The sequence below is a fragment of the Orcinus orca genome, chromosome 7, assembly GCF_937001465.1.
Source record: "Orcinus orca chromosome 7, mOrcOrc1.1, whole genome shotgun sequence".
Taxonomy (NCBI): Eukaryota; Metazoa; Chordata; class Mammalia; order Artiodactyla; family Delphinidae; genus Orcinus; species Orcinus orca.
In genome coordinates, this window is record NC_064565.1 from 76,500,286 (window position 1) to 76,518,636 (window position 18,351).

The window sequence follows — 18,351 nt, forward strand, 5'->3', positions numbered from 1 at the left end:
TTAAAATTTAGTATTTCTTTCCATTTTGAATATAGGCTTGAAAGCACAAAACTCTTCATAATATCTATCACCATGTCACCAACATAAATCACAAATATTTCATATCAAATTGTAGCTGTTGCAGGTATCTCATATATGCTCATCACTACTTTTATTTATTTAATTTATTTATCTTTATTGAAGCATAATTGATTTACAATATTATATTAGTTTTAGGTGTACAACATAGTGATTCAGTGTTTTATAGATTATACTCTATTTAAAGTTATTATAAAATATTGGCTATATTCTCTGTCTATACAATATATCCTTGTAACTTATTACTTTTATACATAGTAGTTTGTACTTCTTAATCCCCTACCTCTATCTTCCCTCTCCACCTTGGTAACCACTAGCTTGTTCTCTATATCTGTGAGTTTTTCTGTTTTGTTATATTCATTTGTTTGTTGTATTTTTTATATTCCACATACGAGTGATACCATACAGTACTTGTCTTTCTCTGTCCAACTTATTTCATTAAACATGTTGTTGCAAGTGGCATTCAGGTCCATTCATGTTGTTGCAAGTGGCAAAATTTCATTTTTTTTTTTAATGTCTGAGTAATGGTCCATTGTATAGATGTACCACATCTTCTTTATCCATTTATCTGTCACTGGACACTTAGGTTTCTTCCATATCTTGGCTATTGTAAATAATGTTGCTATAAACTTTGGGGTGCATGTATCTTCAAATTAGTGTTTTTATCTTCTACAGATATATACCCAGGAGTGGAATTTCTGGATCATGTGGTAGTTCTATTTTTAGGTTTTTAAGGAACCTCCGTACTGTTTTCCATAGTGGCTGCAGCAATTTACACTCCCAACAAACAGTGTGCAATGGTTCCCTTTTCTCTACATCCTCACCAACATTTGTTGTTTGTGGTCTTTTTTACATCTTTATTGGAGTATAATTGCTTTACAATGGTGTGTTAGTTTCTGCTTTATAACAAAGTGAATCAGTTATACATATGTTCCCATATCTCTTCCCTATTGCGTCTCCCTCCCTCCCACCCTCCCTATCCCACCCCTCCAGGCTTTTTGATGATAGTCATTTTGACAGGTGTGAGGTGATATCTCATTGTGGTTTTGGTTTGCATTTCTCTGATGATTAGCAATGTTGAGCATCTTTTCATGTGCCTTTTGATTATCTGTATATCTTCTTCACAAAATGTCTATTCAGATCTTCTGCCCATTTTTTAATTAGGTTGTTTGTTTTTTGGATGTTGAGCTGTATGAATTGTTTATGTATTTGGGGTATTAACTCCTTTCGGTCATGTCACTGCTTTTCAATTATTATGGTTATTCAACTAACTACTAGATGTTGTTATTCATTTTAGTAAGTTTCTGTGCTATCAGATTTTATTATATGACACATTTAAAATATTTTATAATTATATACATAATTATATATTATAATTTAAACCATTTATTTAAACAATTAAAAATAATTTAAATCATTATTCTGAGGAGGGATATATAGGCTTCATCTGACATTGAAAGGGAGAGACCTTGGCACAAAAAATTGTAAATACCTTATTTAAAGTGGGTTTTTTACTCTGGCTCTTGTCTTCCGTGTTCTCAGGACCTGTGGGTAGACAGACAAAGCTTGATGATTTCAGAGCAGGTACAGGCCAAGAAACCATGGCATTGAGTGTGCTGAGTCCAGACAAATGCTATTTATATACACATCCAAATTTGAAGAAAAAATGTATTTCATTAGGTTTCAAACACTGTAATAGATATAAAGCAAAAATAAAAACCTGTTGCAAAGTTCAAAAAAAAATGAGTTTAAAAAAAAAGGCACTTCTAACCATGTTGCTCCCTATGTAAAATGTTTCACTAGCTCTCGTCACTGACAATATCAAGTACAAACTCCAAAGAAAGACATACAAGGCATGTCCTGGTTCAGTCTATTCAGTCTTCCCCTAGAGCCTCATTGCTTGTCACTCACTGCCCAAGGCCCTATCCCTCCAACCATTCTGAAATATTCACAGGACCTGGAAGGCATCATGCTCTTTCATGCCTGCATTCATGTGTATGTGTGTTGGAGGGGGGGGCCTTGCTTTGGAATGCCCTTCTTCCTTTTTCTTTCTCACTTATCTTATTCTCCTTACTCATCCATCAAACTTTTATTCATTATTAAAGGCATTGCTAATGTCACCTTCTCCTTTAAGTCTTCGGTGAACTCCCAGTGTGGCTGAGATGACTTTCCTCTTCTCTCCCACAGCACCCTGTGTAAACCATTTGTCACATTTTAGTAAAGTTGACTGTGTGCTTTTCTGCTCTCACTAGACTGTGAGTTCCTCGAAAAAGAAGCATGATTTATTCCTCTCCTCTCCTCTCTCTACAGTTCCTACAGTAGTATTTAGGACTCAATGAATGGGTAAAATGTGATAGGATATCACACAACTATGAACAGAATTACTATGTTATTTCAGAGGAAAAGTACCAGAGACATTCTGAATAATTTTCTTGCCCTCCTCTTCTGATGACAGTGGAGGGAAAAATATTGCTCCTTCAGGAGGCTGAATGATATATTGGGTGGCGTGACTGAGAAGTCTTTGTGACTGGGGGAGGAGGGATGTATACTTTTTCCCTGGAGAGTAGGGCTCTTAGCTTCAGGAGAGGTGAGGGACACTGTCCTGGATAGACTTGGTTGTTGTGGGCTAAATGTCCCACACCTAAAATGAAGCAGGAATTAAAATATGACAATACCAGACTCTTAAACATTTTGATGGAATAAATGCGTGAATATGAATATGCATGAATACATATGGTCATTTTTGACTGGACAGAAAACCTGTTATCATCAATCATGCTACTGTTTTCATATTCATCTGTACTGATTGTAGTTAGATTTCAAGAGGATGACTGATTTGACCCTAGGCATCCTCTATTATTGCTAAATTCTATAAAAATGACTTTTTGCCTCTAAGGATCCATGTGGTCAGGGTAAGTGGCCAGTTAGCACCATTCCACATTTCAAATCACTAGGGGAAAGATAGTATTGTAAATGGTGACAAATGGATAGTCATCTGAAGAAAAATAAATTGGATTCCTACATCACACTATGATGAAATAAGAGTTGAGATGGATTAAAGAATTCAAAAGTAAATAACAAGCCGTAAATGTATTAGAAGAAATTATAAGATACATTAAAAATATAAACACATAGTGTAAAAAGCTCTAAGTATGGCAAAAGAAATGGAAGCTAGGGAATTCCCCTGGCTGTCCAGTGGTTAAGACTCAGCACTTTCACTGCCGTGGCCCAGGTTCAATCCGTGGTCTGGAAACTAAGAACCTGCAAGCCACGTGGCACGGCCAAAAAGAAGAAAAAGAAAAAAATTGGAAACCATAAAAAAAGACTAAAATATGTAACATCATACAAACATTTTAAATTCTGCATTAAAAAACAAGAAACCACAAAGTCAAAAGACAGATGAAAATCTGGGAAGAAATAGTTGTAGCTAATTTTTTTTTTTTTGACTGGGCCCTGGGGCTTGTGAACGCTTAGTTCCCCGACCACAGATTGAACACGGCCCCGGCAGTGAAAGTGCTGAGTCCTAAGCACTGGGCTACCAGGGAATTCCCCAATAGTAGCTAATTTCCTAAGAACATATATATATAGGTTTTGTTTTAATATTAACAACCTAATAGAAAAAATAAGCAAAGGATAAAAGCAAATAGTTAACAGAAAAGGAAATACAGATAATCCTTAAATATAAAAAGATTAATAACCTCACTCAAAATAAGAAAAATGCAGTGAAAATCGTGATCATTTTTTACCTATCATACTGGAACTAGGAATGATGAGGGTGTGCGGAAATAGGTAACTTCATACATTGTTAATAGAAATATAAATTGGTACAACCTCTACAGGGTACAAATTGGCAATATCAGAATTAAAGATAATCATATATACCTGATACATGTATGTACACATATGCTATACACATGTTTATTTATTTGGAATACTTTCAGCTGTAAATAATAGAAACCCCAATTCAAATATGGCTTAAAACAGTAGAAAAATCAATTATCTCATATAAGTCCAGATGTAAGGCAGCTCTAGGTAAAGTAAGATCAGTAGCTCAATAATATCAGTGAAGACTTAGATTCTTTCTCTCTCTCTCTTTCATCCTCCTGGTGTTTACTGGGCCCTCAGGTTGACTTTAAATTTTAATATGCTATTGTTACCTATCATAATCAATGTAACCATTCCTTATTGTTGGATACATTATTTCCAATATTAAAAAATAGTAAATAACATTGTGATTTTACATAAACATTTGCATCTTTGTTTTCTTTGCATAAAATTTTAGAAGTAAAATTACTGTAGAGAACCTTTTAAGGATCTTGTTAAATATTGGAAGGCAACTGGTCAGGGCCTTTCTATAGGCAATATTATTTAGAGTGTTCATTGCTGATCACCTTACTAATAACAATAGATATTAACATAAAAATTTAGTACATTTGTAGATGAAAGGATAGTATGTAATTTTAATCTACATTTTTAATATTAGAATGAACACTGTAATTTATTAAAAGGTTACATTTTTCCAGGAGGTACTTTTCAGATCAGAATCAGGAAAAAAAAAAGATAGTAGTATTTAACAAAATTTTAAGTTCAAAGGTCTAGGGTTCAGGTATGAAATATAAAGTGTTAGTAAATAGATCCAGATAGCCGGAACCTATTCCTATATCTTCTCACATAAAGATCTCATGAGCTTATGATAGGAGTGAATTTGATGGGAAGAGAGAAGTTTTAGACAGTGATCTTTTTTGATGCCCTACTTCATAGGCTGAGCTGGACGTAAAGAAGAGAGACACATTACACTCCTCCTCTGAGTTTGGAGACTTGAGGGTAAGGGGATATCGTTCATCGTTTTCTGGGTGAGATCCATGGACATGACAAGCATTATTAGAGCAGTTCCCATTGACATGACAGTGCCTCTGTAAAGTAGAAATGGTGATACAGCACAAATGGGCTTGAGGTAAAAGCTGATGTCAGTTCTACAACAAGTAGAAAATTACATTTTTTCACACCTGAACTAATAGCTGAAAAACTGTACTTCTACATTTTGGGGGTTTTTTTGGCTATTTTATTCTATTTTACCTTTTTTAAATTGAAGTATAGTTGATTTACAATATTATGTTACTTTCAGGTGTACAGCACAGTGATTCAGTTTATATATATACATTCTTTTATATATATATATACTTACATATATATTCCTATATATATATATTATTTTCAGACTCTTTTCCCTTATATTTTACAAAATATTGAGTATAGTTTCCCATACTATATAGTATGTCCCTTTTTAGTTTTATTTATTTACTTATTTGCTTAGCAAGGAGAGTAGGTCCCTTTTTAATTTTACTTTTTTAATTGAAGTAAAGTTGATTTACAATGTTGTGTTAGTTCTACACTTGTATGTGTATTTCTCCCATCATGTATGCACCTGTCTTAGTCACTTAATTACAATCATCTCTGAACCTCAATTTCATCATTCTAAAAATGGAGATATTAATATCTATGTAATGCGCTTTTCCCTTGTAAGTAAATGCTCATGCTTCTTGTCCAAGGTCCAACAGGCAGTTTATTTCTTGCCAGTCTGAACAGGATATATGAGGCCCAAGGACACTAACCAGGTAATGTACCTGGTTAACAGATACATTGTATCAACACAATATGTGTTGTACCAACAGATATAAAGCCAAATTCCAGCCTTTGGCACAAATTCTGAAATGACACTTCTCTCTTTGGCCAATACCAGGATTCTTTGTTCAAACCTCTGGCAAAAGCAAGGTGGGGCTCACTATTCACAGTCTACCCACCTCTGTCAGGAAAGGAGAGAGCTCTGCTGGCACTGCAGTGGAGGGCTATTCACCCAGGAGAGTCCCAGTTGGTGCAAGGTATTTCAGTCATAGGGAAGCATCCTGGCCTGAGTAGATGGGAACCTAGCTAGCTTCCCATCAGTCCTATGCAACTTCCTTGGCATTTTTTCTGACTCTGGAGCTGTAAGGAACTTAAATTCACTAACGCATAAGACATAGGTCCTGATAGATTTTAGACTTGCTGGGACAATTTTACTTGCTGCCAGGGAACATCTACAAGTGGGAAGCAGTACTGTCATTTGTTCTTTTTTGCTCTAGTTTCTATCCCATGGCACCTGGCCTGGTTCAGAGCCCAAGATGGCTAAGTTTCCTCAGTAGAATCCTTTACTTAGGGTGCCGGCAGCCACATAACTCATGCCATTTCTTGAGTTGCTGAGAAGTATGCAGCTTTTCAGGAAGATATTCTTGGAGCTCAAGCCAAGCAGTTGCCTCAATGACTGCCTGATTGTTTCCATTTAACAATTTGGGTTTTCTCCCACAGTCACTTTAGTGTGCTCAGTAAATTGGTGTTTTATGCTTGATTTTCACTTTCAGAATTCTATCTCAGCATTATGAGGATCTGATGTCATGATGTAGGCGGACGTTCCTGTATTGACATGTTTTGTTTTTGGCTAGTGGAGAGGTAATGCCAAAATTCTGAGTTCCGTGGGAATAGAGCCAAGAGACGTTTGGCTTCTTAGTCAGAGTTAGTGTCCGTGGGAGCGGATCTGGGAAAGTCTTGTGGAGGATCCATGGCCAAAACCGCATAATCAGATTTTGTTCTGAATAGGGTCCTTCATAAGATGTTAGAAAGAAAAAAAAGAACATAACATTATAGGAAGAAAGTTTTCTTAATCAAATAATCTTGAATGGTTAGGAAGACAAATTAAAAATGTGAATTAGTAGGTTAATCTCTTCATATGTTTGGTTTAAAGCTTACCTTTAAGGTTAATTGAATCAAGTTTATCTGTTGGCCCTTCTCAGGAGAACTCTCCAACAGATCTCATTAAGATCAGAATCTGGGAATATGTTTTAGATCTCTGTAAGTTAATTCCAGTGAATAGTGTTTTGCCTATAGTGAGTATGCAGAACTAATAAAAGAAAATGTTATTAAAGTCAATTTTTCAAGAAAGTAAATATATGTGTGTTTAATAGTCACCTTTATTATAGAATAAAAATAATAGCATCATACTGTTAAAAAAACTTTTCTATCTTACAGTAATCTAAAATTATAATCAATGAAAACTTAATATGTATTTTTTTGCTTCATTGCCAAACTGTGTATTTCTGTATCAGGAATACTTAGTGTAATGTTAAACCATAGCTGAAGTGAACTACTCAACCATTGTAACAGAGGATTAGGGAGTTGTCTATCATTATTATTACACATACATTTTATGCTTGTCGGATAAATTAGGCAGTTTCATATGTCAAGTCTTACATTCAAGAACATCCTGTGTTCTTGACAGGATGTGGTATTCATTGAAGTTTTTGGTAGGTAATCTAGTAAAATATATGTAAATAATCCCTCTATCTAGTGTTTTAAATTGTAACAAAGATAATCTTGCTATAAATGAATGCTATCTAATGAAAATGTATTAATTTTTCAAAGACTTCCTCTGCAAAATTCCACCTAGGCATGAATGAACTAAATTTAGTACCACTTCGCATTGCTCAACATCGTACTCAGGGATGACCAAAATTAGTATAGTTTAATTTGATATGTTTTGCAGTGTGTAAATTGGAACTGAATGACCATGCAAATGAAATTTCAACACTATACGTCATGTGCCAGGCAAGTCATGACTTGCTTATCACATTTTAGCCTATGGTTTAATTTCTTAGTTATATTACTGGATAGTATCCATGTGTCTTATTTTTTAAAGTGATCATTTGATATTTTAAATGGAATTTTTTTATCATGCTACATTTTTAATGAGTAGTATTGGAATGAATGATCAAACAAGTGTAACTATTTGATTTCTATTTCTTTTTTTCTTTTTGCCGTACGCAGCCCTCTCACCACTGTGTCCTCTCCCGTTGCAGAACACAGGCTCCGGATGCACAGGCTCAGCGGCCATGGGTCACGGGCCCAGCCGCTCCGCAGCATGTGGGATCTTCCCGGACCGGGGCACGAACCCGTGTCCCCTGCATCGGCAGGCGGACTCTCAACCACTGCGCCACCAGGGAAGCTCACTATTTCTATCTCTTATATAATTAATGTACAAATATAAATGCTACATTTCTTTGGGCAATTTGATTAATTTAATTTAACCTCAGTTCCCTCTATGAAATGGGCATAATAATAATACTTCCAGCATTATGAAGATAAAATTACATCATTAATGTGAGGGGACTTTGAAAGTTATTAATTATTATTTCAATTCGTATTACTGTACACAGTAAAGTAGTGGTTTTAATCACATACTACCATAGATTTCCCATTAGAGTCTATTTGTCCAAGATAATCTCCAGGTTGATAAAAGATAGGTGTGAACTGTTATAATCCTACGGACTTTTAGTTAGTGCCCAGTATTGACATTCCCCAGCTGACAAACCATGACTCAGAGCTTTTTTTTTGTTTTTAGCTCTCCTGCATTTTGTCTTTTGGAATCATTCTTTTCACTCTGACCCACCATCCACTCTACTCTAGCATTTCAGAACTCTTGTCTCAGTTTTTGAACCAATTCACTTTATGACTTTAGGCAACCCTCTCTTTAGACCTCAGTTCTGTCATGTGTAAATTAGATGATCTCTAAGGTCTATTCCATCTGTCACATCCTATGACATTGACCCACTTCTATCTGTTTGTACATTTCTCTGCTTTGCTAATCACCTGCTCTTCTTCCACCTTCTCATAATACCAACTCTAACCTTCCTTATTAAAATGCAGCCACACAACATTTGCAGAAACCAATGCTGAACATATATAAGGGTATATTACAAATTATACATTAAAAAATATAGTTTCACTTTTTCATTAGGACTTGTTGAAGAATTGGTGTAACCAGAGCAATGAATCATTGTGTTGAACTGCTCTGAATTCAAATTCAGACCAGCCACTGAGGTACCTCCTATTGTCTCAGAGTTCTCTTCTGTAAACTGGGGACAGTAATGTCTCCTACATTGAGTGTGTCAGGAAAGTTCCTAGCACAAATCTGGTGCTCAGTAAATATTATCATCTCATACCCTCCTAATTCTGACATCCAGACATCAGAAGCCCTGATGATTTATGATTTTGGTTTTGACACATAAGAAGAATGTGAGTTCATAATTTGAAGTGCTTTTTATTCAGTTGTCTAGTTTAATCTATCACAGACTTGCCAGTTGATGATTGGATGATCTTTAAGAAACATAGAGGGTTTCCCGGGTGGCGCAGTGGCTGAGAGTCCGCCTGCCGATGCGGGGGACACGGGTTCGTGCCCTGGTCCGGGAGGATCCCACGTGCCGCGGAGCTGCTGGGCCCGTGAGCCATGGCCGCTGGGCCTGCGCGTCCGGAGCCTGTGCTCCACAACGGGAGAGGCTGCAGCGGTGAGAGGCCCGTGTACCGTAAAAAAAAAAAAAAAAAAAAAGAAACATAGAATGTTTTGGTAATTAGCAAGTGTTTTAGCCATGTTAAGACATCCAGGCTGATTTGATACTTATTTTCCTTTTCAAACATTCAATTGGTTATGAATTAAAACTAATTAATTGGGAAGCAGGCCCTTATAAGTATACTTTATTACTTCATAATTTTTATCTTAAGAAGGAAAATAAACTAGATTCTATGAATGAGCTCTAAGAAGACCCTGAGCTCCCTGAAATTATATGCAAAATTGTGAGTTTTCTTTTTCCTGGTGAGAGTGTCCCACAAGACCCAAAAGGGTCATTGACATTCTTAAATGAATATATGGTGGTTTAAAGTGAAATAGATTTGTTTTCGTTTGGGGTATAGAATAATTGAGTTCTAATCTAGCTACTGTCAATGTCAAAATATTGCCTTTTTATTTTAAGAAAATAAAGTTTTCTACAGAAATGCGAAAACCAACTTGAATACAAAAGGAACCATAGAGTCTGAAAGGGTTTTTTGTTTGTTTTTATTTTTTACTGTTTTTTTTTAACTAACATAGGTTTGTGGGAAGTATGAGAAGTATTACAAAACATTCAGAATATTAAAACTGATACACTACATTGAACTTTACATAATGTTTTCTGAAAATTTCAGGGATTAGTGTCACATATCACAAGTGAATATTCTTGGGGTGCTGAAAATGAAAGTGACATGCCCATAGGCAGAATAGCAGAGCGCCTTTGCCATTCCTAGGACCTAGGCAAAATAGAAAAAGAAATGCCTAGGTCTTGTCACAAAACAAATTGGTCCTGATGCTTTCTTTCATGGTCATATGGGTTTTGAAGTGGGCCACCAAATGGAGAGGTTAGTGATGTGATCCTGGGGCTCCATGGTAAGGGTGAATATAAAGGTTGGGGAGTCCTGAAACTGGGTCCTTGGAAACGGAGGGTGTTCCTTCCTCACAGTTCCCACTGTGGGGATCAAGGTCCCCAGTTATTTGTGCTCCAGAGCCTAAGGTGTGTTAATGGGCCTGCTGATCCAGACTTTGAGGTCATGTATATTCATGGCCCTGGAAGAAGTATGTTCTGATATGTGCAACTGAAAAGTGCCCTTACCCCGTCACCGCAGCTGGCTCCTCCCCGCACAGGGGCAACTCCCTTACAGCTCCAGCCTTGTCAGTGTTAAATATGTCAGTATGAGAATTAGAAAAAGTACTGCACTTCGTTTGTATGAGTGTAAATTGCTGTAATCTATTTCATGGTTATAATAATTATAAATTATTTATTTAAGAACCATAACACTAAACAAAATTTTAATCGCCTCCCCCATTAGACATAGTCACTGCTTTAGAGCTAAGCTATTAAATTGGCCAGGGATGGATTCTAGGTACTTTATAATTATTTTTCAATTCAGTTTGAAAGTTTGTGCCCCCAAAACTCAGATAAATGTGCCAGTATCATTAAGTGCTAGGAAAAAAATGCAGTTTCCCTGTGTCCCTGTGGCTTCGGTAGAACTTGTAACTCTAGGACCATATACCCTTGCCAACTGCAATGCATTTGGAAATTGAACCTATGAAAACATATAAATAGTTTTCAGGTCAAGATAAAGAGAAATGAAACAGATGTAACTAGCCCTTGCTTTTGTATGTTTAAAGCAACTTGACCAGAACCAATTTAACAGGAATTTCACTCATGAGAAACTAGAGTAGCAGACCTAAAATTTCTAAACCAAACTTTTGTGCTAAATCATTAAACTTTTACAATAAAGTGAAAACCAAAAATCCAGAATTAATCATTATAACATAAAACTGTTGTGTCTTTCAAAAAACATGAAAACACTTTAATATAATTTATATTGTTTCTACACATTAGATGTAGGAAATAATTTTACTTAGTCATAAGTATAATGTATTTGATGAACAAAATCCTAATTTACAAAATAGAAGTAAATATATGTAGAAATATATTCATTATCAAATTATAAAATAAAATTAACAATTCTTAAGATATCATCAGTTTATTTTTCTGATTTCAGATAATAGAGTTAAATCATTTTGGTATGCTTAATAATATTTATAAGTATTAAAATAATGGAACGTTGAGATTTGAATACAATGATAGTAAACCACTGAAATTTCACATTCACATTATACAGCCATCATGAATCCGTAAGTGAATGTTAATAATGTAAAAAAATATAAAATGATTGTAATATAACCATCTAACCATTAGCATATGGCGTTTTAAGACCACATTTAATCAGCTAATTTTCTCCGAAATATAAGCATTTGCTTTTCTGTCATACATGAAATGTCTCTGTGCCTTAATACTTAATTTGAAATGTGCTTACTGTAAAAATATACCAAAGTAAATAAAAAAGGAGACATTTATTTACAAAACAATATTGTATACATATTATATAAATGCAATTGTTTCAAAGTCTTTTTATACAATATTGATAGAATCAGTCATTTCCATTATTTCATCATAAAAACTGCAGTGTTGCAAAGGCAGGCTATAATTTTGAAATTTTGATAAAAATGAATACTTTTTGGCTGCCTTTTAAATGCAGTTTCTCCAAGTATGCTACAGAATTGAATCCAGACCTCTAGAAAAATGATTTTTCTTTCATTAAAGAAAATCCATTCCCCATTTGGAGGAGTATGAAAATGCACCTGAAGAAATGAGAAACATTACTTTACTGAATGTATTTTATTTGATAAACCTGATAACATCAGCCATTCAGCCTATTGTATTAGCACCATTGGCATGAATTGTTAATGTACTGTATCAATCGGAATAGGAATGGGAACTCGCACATGGTGTACCATCCCTATTTTTGTGGAATCTTATCTTACCAAGTATGCTATCATACAATATAAATTCAAGTGTTTAAGGATGATTCAAATAATGGTATATAACAATCCTGCATTTTACCAATACTACATATAGATTTTTCTGTAAATATTAAATGAAACTGTAAAGAAATAGACTTTAAAGCATACTCCTTTAATTCACCAGAACACAAGGAGAATTGCTTTCATTTACCTGCATATGTTGTGATATATATGAACATAAATGGAATTTGATCTCCAAGTTAAAAAACTCCGGAAATCATAAAACTTTTTATTGTATGATTTGTTTTGATGGTTAAATGCCAACCGTTGCATATATTCTCTCTTTTAGTTCATATACTGTAGCTTGTGCGTAAGTGACTGTAGCATGCTCTAGGCTTACAGCCTGTGGTACATAATTTCACAGTTTCAAAATTGTTGAGGGGAAGACCTTCCACTTTTTAGGAAGTTATGAAACAAGTATAAATCTCATGAGCACCCACAGCGATCTACTACCATGGCTGGAATTTTCCCATATATTATTTGTTCTTTGCCATTAAAATATAGCATATTAATTGGAGACATCTTTGTGGGAGTACAACAGGGGCCTGCTGAACCTCTGGGGTTTGCTTGGTGCACAAGATGGGTATGAGGATATTTTTGTAAAAATACAAATTCACACTCTCCAGAGCAGTAATTGGCCTTATATCTTTTAGGTGCAATAATCCAATCCCATCCAAAAGCTTCAAAATCCACAGTTAGAGGGTAACGACAGCATCGAGATTCTGTGGAGTGCTCATCACAGTCGAGTCCAAAATCTCTCCTGGATCTTTTTGGTGTGTCTGTTACCTTGACTTCTAAAAAGGGATTCTGTATGAAAAGGAAAGAAGAGTTAGTAATAGATCCTGAAACACCTTCCTACCTCAAGCAGTCGTTGTTGAAGAAAGAAACTAATCATTTTGCTTCTGCCACATTTGTTTTTATGTTTTAATGTTGCCACAGCTTTAAGGAATTTTCATTTATACTAGGCTTGATACTTCCCTTATGGCTCAAAAGACTATAGCAGCAATACAGATTCCCCTGTGGTCAAATCTTTGTCTTGCTTATTCTTGTTTTCCCCAGTTTGAGTATCTGAATGCCTGGCACATAATAGATGCTCTGAAAATATTGACGGCAAGAAAGGGAGAGATGGAGCAGAAGAGAGAGGGAGGAGGGAAGAAAGGAGGAAGGGGAAAAGCTAGCTTCTCTCTTCCTGCTTGTTGGTTAAATATGGTGGCTAAATATGTCTGATGACTCCTGGAGGGATAGGTATACTCATCCATCCTCCATTCACTAGATCTTATTCAGGGATCCTTGGATATTAATGCCAAACCAAAATAGTTACCACCCAGCACTGTACAGATTGTAATGGAAAAAAGGAAGGTAGGGTGATGAAGGTAGTGGTAGGTATATTGGGTTGGAACAACCAACTCCAAGAGAGGGAGGGACAGATTCAGAAGAAGATACGATAATATTTCCTTTATTCTTTCACTGAAAAATGTTGCCGTTCAGATATTTAAACAATAATTTGCTAATCCTTCCCCCACCCCAATCTTTTCATGCATTTGAGACATTTTTCCTTTTATATGGAAGAGTCTGAGGAATACATCTTATTAACCATCTGTTTAATAATAAATAAAACCTCTGTCACATCACCAACTTTGATCATTAAAATGCTGTCTATAAAAAAGAACACATTCCCAAATAATTAATAGTAGTTTTTATCCTGTATCAAAATCAAAATAGACCTGGTAAATATTGGTATTTAAGATTATAAAAAATAATAACATCATTTTGGGAGTCAGTAACATTTTATGTAGCATATTTAAAGAAAAATAGATCACTTGGAAAATTGTATAATCTCTTAAAGAATATGTTTTCATTTAAAGTAGATATGACTTACTAATTATATATTCTTTACAAACAAGACCACTTAAAAACTGAAAAGCTAACACATTGCTTACAAGTATAATCTTTTGTTGTAAATTATATCAATAAATGGAAGTAAAAGATATGGTCACATTAAATAAGTTTTTGAAAACAGAAGTAAACACAAGCATAGATAAGCCAGAAGAGTGAGTAACTCTAAATTTATTCTAGGTTTTAAATGGTTTTTATTAATTTTTATAATATATAAGGCATTGTCTTCTGTTTGACCTGATATTAAATTAGTTGGCATTACCTAAGTAAACTCTTGCAGAAGAATAGTAAGACAGTTCAGAAATAAGCTTGTTGGTACAGGTTAACTACCCCGAAATTTTAAATTTTCTTAGGGGTAATTCACAGAGTAATCCACATATGCATCAGTGCATTAACAGCCTAGAAAATAAGGAACATTTATCTTGAGGGATCTTAAATATACTATATGTAATAGCATATAAGTCTAAACATATTGTATTTAGTTAGTTGCTATAATTAAAAGCATTTTATTTCAATTATAATTTTTAGAGTTTATTTTTTTCCACTTTATTAAGCCAAAAAAAATGTTAACACCTTTGGCACTCTTCTAGGGAAAAAAATGTTTTTTTGGATATGTCCTAGAATCCACTATGAAGACTTCATGTTTTTATTTATATAATCATATAGCACATCAATGAAAAGCACTTTATATTTCATTCCCAATTCAAAATAATTCCTTAAGAAGTTAAGGACTATGGTGTAACTTTTTTCTTTAAGTCCTCATGCAAACTAAAAGTATCAAGAGAGTGTTTCATAGGATATGAAATTGGACACCTACTTTTATTGGGTACAGGGCTACCATCGGGGTAAGATACCTTTGTCCAGCTTATGAGCATAGGAAATTGGTAGTTGTTTTCCACTACTATTCATTCACATTATGAATAAAAACATAAGGTTTTTAGAATGTTATTTTCAGTAATCACTTACCAGCCCATCTTCTCCTGGTCCTGGGAAGGTTACAGCAAGATCATGCCCATTCTCATCTAAAGCTTTGATTTCAATGCCTAAGTTGGATTCAGGTTGTTTGAGCCAATTTTGCAACACTGTCTTCACATCAATGCTCTGCCAAATACCAGTGCCTGGGTTCATGTCAAGTTTCAGAGATCGGATTCCAGTATACCTTGTACCGTCTTTCATGGGTTTGATGAGTCTCAGGATTTGCACAAACACTGTTGTAGGAGTCTTGACTGGCCTCAGATATATCCACAGTTGGGCCTTTACTACTTTATTGTATTGTATTTTAGAGCTAAATTTAAAGAAGCAACATTTGGGTTTTCCTTCCACTTGCATTAGAAGATCAGCTATAAATGAATAAGAAAAAAAAGAGTTACTGAAATCATTTTTCATGACAGATGCATAAACTCCTCCATATTAATCAATGAGCATGTTTGTTGGAATAATGTGTGCACATTTAGTCTTTTAAAATGAAAAAAAATATGTAGAATTTCATTCATAACTCAGAAAACTATCAAATAAAATAATTACTATAGCTTTTCAGATTTTCTTAGATGTATGTTTTTTCAGCTGTTTAGGAGGAACCTACTTCCTCTCCAGAGAACTGTGGACTAAGGAAAATTCTATTAAGGAATGAAAAGTGGATGAAATTTTAAGATGATGATGATTAGAGAGAACAAGAGAAACTGTGGAGGAACATCCACTTAGAATTCTTTGGGAATCTGAGTAGTTACACTTACTGAGCAGCTGTACCAATCAGTCTGGAAGAAGGAACCCTTCCCCCAGGCCTGAATTACCTGGGGACAAGACACTGAGCAACTGAGCCTCAGGAATTAGTAGAAAATATAGTACATCTGTTATGTTTGGGTGCTGGGATAGCCTTTTAAAGGAACAAAACTAGCAGGTAAGTAGCACCAAAATCTAAATGTTGCATTCAGGCTATCTCAAAACTTAGAAAACACTGTCTTTAGGGCCAGGCTGTCATTGTAAGCAGAAGCACTTAGAAATTTCTTTCCTTTTGGTTTTCCAAGATTGTTTATAAATAAGGCAGATCTACTCCAGGATTATCTGATAGCACAGTCTTAAAGGAAAATTATTCGTTGCATTATAACCTAATTACTTAATAAGAAAAACAGTATTTTGAAACTGTTTTGAGTCCAGTTTAAAGTGGGTAAACCACTCTATAAAGCAAGATCACAGACATATGGCACAAAACTCTTTCTTGTCATGCCTTCTCTGTTAAGGTGCCTGTCCCACTTTCCTTGAGTATAGTTTTGAACTGCCTGCAACAGGAATGGTATGACGTATATTATCTTCCAGAAGCAATGTAGATACTACAGGTAATAGTCCTCCCTCCTATGAAGAGTAAAATAATACTTTAGGAGGTTATTAAGCATGTGCCTGCCTGGAAATATGCAGATCGGGTACTTTCAACAATAGTACCATGGTCAAGGTATAAGTGGGACTTTGTGAGCCATAGCCTACTCAATTAAAATGTTTATTTCTTAGCATTTTCTGATAATTAGCTCATGATTATTATTATGCTATGTTTACTTCATCATTGCTCTTAGTAATACATTAAATTTATAAAAAATATTTTTTCATATTTTCCAGTGTTGTAATAGCTTTCAAAATTAGATAACTCTAATTTGTGAAGAACATAAAGACACTGTGAGAAATAGTTTTGAATAACAGAAGTCATTCTAGGTGTTCAGCAAATGCCCACATAGGCTTCAACATCTACAAATTTCTTTCCAGTTCTCTTTATTATGAAAAAACCTGTTATTATAAATGCATATTTCAGACAACCAAATGCAGTTATGAAATTTCATGTAGTTAAAAAATTTCAAGTTTTTCACGTTGCTTGTAGTATCTCCCAATCCTTACCTTGGTGTATTAAGCTGTGAAAGCATAAGCATGTTATAGTTGTCACATTAAACTGTATAACATTAATGCTATGCAAGCATTTTATTTTTAGCCTTTTAGCTCTCTAAGGAAACAAATTATGCAGCAGCTTTCAGTCTCATTAGTATATTTCTCATGAAATCTCGAAAAAAAAGAAACTCTTTTCCCTCCTACTTACATACAAGCCAACAGCTTGTTAAAAGAGCCTGAAAATAGATCGGTTTCTCATAAACACTAGAACAACAGTCAGCAGAACTGTCGCTCTACACTAATAGGACTACTCACACTCTGTGGGCATGGTAATGACCGTTTCCGTCGTAGCGTGGTAATCATCATCTTCCAAGGAGCCGTCACTGCTGTCATCTCTCTGGACATCGTACTGATCAATCAGTTCCCGGAGTGGAGGAGCTTTGGGCAAAAGTTGTCTTATAGCATCTTTGCTGATGTTAGGAGCTGTTTCCAGGCGAAGTTTACTGAGGATTTGGATTTTTATGGCTTCTAGTCTTGAGGATTTAGTATTTTGTCTCCACATACATGCATTACACAGCCCCTCTTTTTCCACATTTTCCTTTTGCTCGCTGTTCTCATTCAGATCCACTGGACCAGCAACAATCAGCATAAATAGGTAAATACAAACATAGATTTGCAGTTTTTGCATGATTTTAAAATCAATACAATCTTTTTCCTTGTTCTTATTTCTTCCTTTTACTTTTCTTTTGCTTTTGAGTAATGCCAAGCAAAATGTTAATGCCTGCACAGTCTGAGAGACAACTTGCCACACCAGTGAATCTTTTATACTGTATTCCAAGTGGCTTTTTATATTCCAACTTTGATGAGACAAGTGTCGTCAGGATCTATGATTGGCTCTTGCTCCACAATGAATCTCGCTGTCAGAGGTTAAAACCCTGTCTGTCACAAGTCACCAAACAGTATTTTGTTACAGTCAAGGGTGAGCTGATTCATTTGACTACTTCATAAAAGAAATAAATCTACAAATAATGAAAGATATATGTGACATTTGAAAAATTAAAATCTATTTTAACAGTAATATAAACTACACTTAGATCTTGTTCATCTTTATATGTGAAACTTTAAAATTATAATTTAAATAAGTAAATCTTAATTTACACTTCATACTTAAAAAGTTGAAATGTCTTTTCCTCAAAAAATAAAATGATTTTATATTATTTAGG

General features: G+C 34.8%; 2 protein-coding genes across 2 annotated transcripts in view; one reads left to right on the plus strand and one right to left on the minus strand.

The window, feature by feature from the left end:
* Positions 1-18,351, plus strand: part of PMS1 (PMS1 homolog 1, mismatch repair system component) — a 596,068-nt gene that overhangs the window by 226,440 nt on the left and 351,277 nt on the right. The gene's annotated exons all lie outside the window — the stretch shown is intronic.
* Positions 11,233-18,024, minus strand: MSTN (myostatin). Its single transcript, XM_004276934.2, has 3 exons — positions 17,444-18,024; positions 15,227-15,600; positions 11,233-13,171 (listed from the first exon to the last, which is right to left on the minus strand). The coding sequence occupies exons 1-3, from the start codon at positions 17,814-17,816 to the stop codon at positions 12,791-12,793; spliced, it is 1,128 nt and encodes a 375-aa protein (XP_004276982.1). The 5' UTR covers positions 17,817-18,024; the 3' UTR covers positions 11,233-12,790.